The sequence below is a fragment of the Montipora foliosa genome, chromosome 7, assembly GCF_036669935.1.
Source record: "Montipora foliosa isolate CH-2021 chromosome 7, ASM3666993v2, whole genome shotgun sequence".
Lineage (NCBI taxonomy): Eukaryota > Metazoa > Cnidaria > Anthozoa > Scleractinia > Acroporidae > Montipora > Montipora foliosa.
The window spans coordinates 27,128,480-27,134,479 of NC_090875.1; the positions used below are offsets into that span (position 1 = coordinate 27,128,480).

The 6,000-nt window shown below is 39.0% G+C and overlaps 1 protein-coding gene and 1 long non-coding RNA gene across 3 annotated transcripts in view; both read right to left on the reverse strand.

Moving 5' to 3' along the window:
• Positions 1 to 1,506: 1,506 nt before the first annotated feature.
• On the reverse strand, positions 1,507 to 3,280 carry LOC138011411 (uncharacterized). Its single transcript, XR_011124715.1, has 4 exons — positions 3,033 to 3,280; positions 2,775 to 2,857; positions 2,230 to 2,307; positions 1,507 to 1,685 (listed from the first exon to the last, which is right to left on the reverse strand). It is a non-coding gene; the product is annotated as an uncharacterized lncRNA (long non-coding RNA).
• Positions 3,281 to 4,621: 1,341 nt separating this feature from the next.
• Positions 4,622 to 6,000, reverse strand: part of LOC138011638 (N-acyl-phosphatidylethanolamine-hydrolyzing phospholipase D-like) — a 6,139-nt gene continuing 4,760 nt past the window's right edge. For both annotated transcript variants that reach the window (XM_068858749.1, XM_068858750.1), the window contains exon 5: positions 4,622 to 6,000. This exon is cut by the window's right edge and continues 56 nt beyond it. In XM_068858749.1, the coding sequence (XP_068714850.1) occupies positions 5,928 to 6,000 (73 nt within the window). In that variant the 3' untranslated portion in view covers positions 4,622 to 5,927.

A 6,000-nucleotide genomic window follows, 5' to 3' on the forward strand; every position in this document is an offset into this window, starting at 1 on the left:
GGAACGAAGCGAAGCGAAGCGAAGCTTGGCTTTGTTTGTAGAAGATTTAGAATTCATCAATGAAACCTTGGTTGCGGAGACTAATTCATTATAAATTTAAGAGAATCTGTCCTAGAGCCGTAGTCAAAGTAGAGGCGGTAGAGCGCATTATGCAATTTGTTGACCAATAAACCAGGTCTCAGTACCTGTCGGCTTAGTGAGTTACTAAGAAATGTCTCCGCTAAGGAAAATTTCTTCAGCTGCTTCAGAATTTTGAAGTAAATTTGAATAATCTCATTTGTTATTTGTTGTCATCTTCCACTCTTCCAAAGGCCCAAACGTTGTAATTTAAACCCTCTGTGGGTCGTTTGCAACAAAAATGAAAAAAGGAGAATTACAGGACCAATGCTAGAGAGGGTCAGGGGACTTGGAATTGACGGATCCAAAAGTCGGAGACCTGAATAAAACATGAGGGGGTCATCGGGATTGTGTAGTACGTAGTTTATGTTGGTCGTATATTGAAGAGTTTTCAGTGGCTGTGATATACCGCAAGTGATTATAAGCCGTGAAGTCGGTTGTACGATTCAATGTCGTTAGCGTCCATTGTCATCGGTTCAGTCTTAAAGGTCTGATTTTCAGTTTTCGTTGAAGTGCTAGTGCTCCTGTCTCGATCATGGCGACAGAGTCAATTTTGAGGTAAAGCTCGTCGTTATTCGGTTTTGAGAAAACGAGCGCCATTCAAAAAAACTTCGTTTAAAAAAAATCGTTTGCATGCATTGCAAAAAAATCGAAGGCTTAAAGAATAAGGAAATTCGATTTCATAAGGAAATTTGATTTCATAAGAAAGCGAAGTATAAATTCGAAAAGCATTTGTTGATGGACCTAACTTGATAATACCTACAAGTTAGATATATCTTAGGTTGCACTGTATCAAAACTTAAACCTTACTGTCGTAGAGATCCGGTGGTATTCGGTGATTAGATTACCGTATTAACCTGTAGTATTAATGACTCACTCGCAGCAGAAACGCGCAGCGCAAGTCCTAGCTTATGCGCACAGCGACCTTGCAGGTACCGCGCGCGACTTGCGTGCACTGAGCTAACGCGCGCGACTAAAGTGAAATTAGAGGGTTGAAAAAAGCACCTTGTGGTGTCTGCAAATTCCCTTTTGAGCCGGAAGGGGTAGAAAAATCCCAAGGTGTGGCTTCAATTTGCTTTAGTCTCGAAATAATACCAGTTTAGATAGACAAGAAAAAACGATCCACCATTACTCTCATTTCCTCTGCCTCTTGGATGGCCGCGTTGAATAACTCTTTCCTCTGCTGTCATGGCTTGTAAATCAACGATCACCGGAATTTATTTCCCCTCAACCCAAAGCGATATCTAGAAATCAAATTAGCTCTGAAAACCTCCAGTGAATTTAATTTGTATGTCAGATGTTCTCTAAGTTAAATGACGATTGGCCCCCTAGCTTTCATATGGGAGATTTCCTTGGGATGGGGGAGGAGGGGGGGAGGGGGGGGGGGGGGGCGAAGCATCTGCAGCAGTCTTAATTACGCTCCTAGATCTTAAAAAAGCGAGGCCTTACGACAGGTGAAAACGGTAATATTTAACTGACTAATTATGCTACCTCTGTGTTCCTCATCCTCTATTTCACATGATCCTCTTCCTCTCTTGCTTGACTTGCGGACCTCCGACGTTTCTTCCCTGTGGCAAAATAAAAAGCTTTGTTAAGAAAGGCTTCAACATTGCATTTATGGACTAAAGTTGTGATAATTACAATTCAATTATAATAACCGATTAAAAACCATGGTTTTTTCAGCCTCGTCTTGGAAAATATGAACTAGGGTAGTTTTTTGTTCTAGGGGTTCTATTATTAAAATTAAAAGGAAAGAAAGGAAAGGAACCTTATTTAAGTCTCTAGTCTTCTAGTGCTCGAGCACTAATTATTTTCAATTTAGGACAAAACTGAAATAGACTAAATAATTTTGATTTAAGGAAAATTGATATTGTAATATTAACGACGCAAGCTACGAGCCGAGACAATTACAATTTTCTTCGTTAAATCAGGAAGAGGAAAGGGGATTTCCTATTTTTTCTCGGACATAGATCAGAAGACTCTGCTTGCAGGGTATAAAAATGCGAAAAAGATAATCGGCTGTGGTACAGATCAACCCGTAAAATTTTTATATCCCGTTCGTTTTCTCTCTCTTCTAATGTTTATATTTTTGATTCAAAGAACAAATCTTACCTCTCTGTGACAATGTTGTGTTGAGCTTTGTTCTTGAAACGTCCCTTGCTTGTTCTCATCTCATGAATGACGCAGTACCTAAACATTTGAAAACAGGTTCATTATTTTAACTATATCAATTCAGGTGTCAGTTACGATCTTAGATCATTGACTTCATTCTGATCACCAATTATGGACCATGGTCCGTTTGTTCGAAAGCCGATTAACTCAATCCAGGATTAGCGTAGACTTTTGTTTCATGTTTTCAACTTTTAGTTGCAAGTTTCTTTTGCTTATTTTTTTTTTGTTTATTTTTTTTTTCAAGATTGACTTCTCCTAATGTAAAGTTTTGCCTAATATCAGCGTTGAACAGCATTTGGGGTAGAGAAATAAACTACTTGGTTAATTTATAATCTGGGATTAGCGGTAATCGGCTTTTGAACAACCGGGCCCAGAAGTGGATAACGTAAGGTGCATTAGAATTTTTTGTGAGTAGAAAGGGGGTTTTTGGTCAGTTTTACTCAGAGCCGTTTAGCAAGATTTCAAACATGAAACAATTAACTTACCGTCTGAAAACCCTTCTTCAGTCTTTGGATCTTTGAGTAGATCTTCTCTTTTGGCCAAGATCTATTGCAGCCATTGTGAACACCTAAAAATTAAACCATGAGATAATGGGTTAGCCTCATTAATACGATTAAGTACATTGTTGCTAATTTGCCTAAATATGAACTAAACTTACAATGAACTTATGGTCATCATACTACTGCTTCAAAACAGCTTTAATTAAACACTAATAACTAAAAGACACTCAAACATTGAAGTACCTTTCGTAGGATTTCGTTTCGAATTCAGTTGTTCATGGATGTAGCTGTCCAAGTTTCAGTGTCGGTAACTTTTCATCCACGTGTTCGTAAGCGGGACCTTCTCCGTCCGCGTCAGAATAACGTTTACACTGTTAGCTTTCCGCAGTCGCATCCAATAGCAAGAAGAACGTCAACAGAGAGTTTATGCGGCACAAACGCTAGGAAGAAGACATGAAATTTTGAAAATAAACTGCATGTCGAGGCGCCATATTGAATCTTCTTCCACAAGTTGTTGGATTAGCATAACATTTGCAATTCAATCAATTCCAACACGTCGCGTTACGCCACAATGGGGAGAGCTCGGTTGCCAAAAGAAAAAAAAAAGCGTGTCTGAGTTCCAAAGAATTTTCGGCGTATTTGAAAGCAAAGCCGGACTGTTTCCAAGGTATTTTCATAAAAATAATCTGGCTTACCTTCCACACTATTTGGAAGGATGGGTTGATTGTTTGCATTGCTGGACATGGCTGGGTTACGGCGTTTGCTAAGGTTAGGGGAGGGGTGGGTGGGTTTTGACCCGGGGGTTTTGAATAGCGGACTTCAAAAAAGCAGAAAAACTGCAACATACGCAATGTTCAGATGCTGATACAATCAGCCACTGGGCCATTTTTGAGGTATTAACGAAACCCTATTCTTAAGGGAAAAACTCTTATTCGGACCCATTGTTGAGGTGGCTAAAAGAAGTGTCAAAGGAGGGAATGTTCTATTCAGAGTAATAACTCTACAGCACTGTTTCATATAAAAATTGGGGGTCACCGAGTTCGTTTTTGAGATCTCAGCGTTTGAAGACCAAATGTTGGGTATTTTTACATGCCCGTTTTGTTGCCATGGTGACTTATTACGTCACTTCAATGAATGTATCTTGTTAAGATGTTATTGATCTTTTATATCATGGTACGGCATAACTTTTCCGTGACGTGAAATAGTTGTCTAGATTCAATCCTTTAAAGTAGTACAGTTTATAAAAACTGTTGCGATTGTTTTGAGCCTCCTTAGGACCCTTTTGTAAACCACTTCTTGTGACATTGGTATCCTCCGTGATAAAGATGGCTACAAACTCGGGCCATTTTAATATCCTCGAGCCCATGTTTAGTGTTTTCAGTTGAATTTTTTAGGTATCGAAATTCAAACTTGGATATTCCGGCAGGTCTACTGAGATGAAGTAGTTGACATAAAAGCCAGCAGTATTCTGATTGATGATCACAAGCGCGCTGTGAGTTTGCAATTTAGGCAAGCAGTTTTTGGAGTGGTCAGTCGTTAGTCAATCAATCGATTGAGCAGTTAGTCAATCAGTCGAGGATCGAACTGGAGACCTCTTGCTCCGAAAGCTGCGTTCTAAGCAACTGAGCTACGCCTGCTCTTCGATCAATTGGTCAGTAGATCAGTCAGTCAGTAAATGAACCAGTCAGTCGATTGGTTAGTCAGTTTGCTAGTCCATCAGTCCATGAATCTGTCGAACGGTTATCCAGTCAGTAAGCCAAAAGGAAGTAAGACAGGTTCCAGTACTTTCAGGGTGTGACATCTCAAAAATACGACAAACAGACATATAGTTTATAGAAGTTCTTAACTTTATTACTGGTTCTCATTGCCAATAACAACAGTTGATCTACTTTAAATCTCAGTTTCTTCTGGTGTCGTGCAATTTTGAAACAATTTAATGTTTCATTTCAAGGTGCGTTCCTGGTAGTTTAACCACTACGACTAATTAGACAGACAAGTCCGTTCTCTACTTTGCTCCGAGGCTTTCCTCCAGGTACTCTGGTTTTCTTCTTTCCTCAAACAACCAAGATTAGATTTGATTTGAGTTCATTCAATTTGACGTCAATGTACCGAGTGCTAGAAGACTTCAAATACAGTAAACGATAGCCTCATGGGCTATTGACCCGTAGCCCGTGAGGGCTACGGGACTAATTGTTAATAATGCTAATAATAGACACTTAAAATAAAGTTCATATTTATAAATATTATTAATCCAACAAACTACCTTTTTTCAAACCCGTCGCAGTACTCAAGCTTACAAAGACTATTTCTGCAGCGTGGTAAAATTCTGGATTCCATGCAGGTTGAAATCATCTAATCTATTGTTCTCCTTTTCTGCGACAGCTGAAATTATTGTTCCATTTCTTTATACTCGCTTTCACTTCTTCGAAGAAAAGGAAAACTGGAGTCAGTGCTTACAGCTCTGCACTTTACCTAGTTAGGTGTATAGAGCCTTTACGGAAGGACCGTTTCAGTCAGGGTAAAGTAGACCGCCTTTTTAGTGCCTTGATCTTATCGATTTCACTTATGGCCTGTCTGTCTATGGTGCCGTACACTCAGATCTCACGAAAACAGCATTTTCCTTCATTTGTCGAATTATCTTTGACAAATACTTTATAAAGACAATAGAGGACTTTTTTCTGTGTTTCCATAGCCTCATCAAAAAACTTAGGGGAGTTGGGAGAATTCTCGACAGTTATGCAAACCCTAGATTCATAACGGTCTCGAATTCTCCCAACTCCCCCTCGTGTTTAGATGAGGATATGGAAACACGGAAAACGTCATATATTGCTTAAGTTTATCCTTATTTTGAAAAGGGCCTCCTCCCCCAAAATTCGATCAACAAGTAAAAACATCCAATCTAGACCTCTTTCATAACGGTTGTCAAATAAAAAAAATAATGTTCTTTTTGTTTTGTTTTAAAAAGAGGCAGCAGTTTCACGAAATGACAAAAGTCCCAGGATAACCTACTTCTCCATGGACGCTCCAGAGGAAAAAGTTTCAATAAATATGGATAAAAACGTTACAATTAAAACACAATTTCTTTCTCTAAACTTAAAAGGACGTTTCCAGATTGTAAAGCACACTACAGCTTCCATCTTAAGCTGGTTTTGCTTCTTCCTTGGTAACCACTCTTGTTTCACCATGTTTCATGGTCATGAATTTGTTTCGT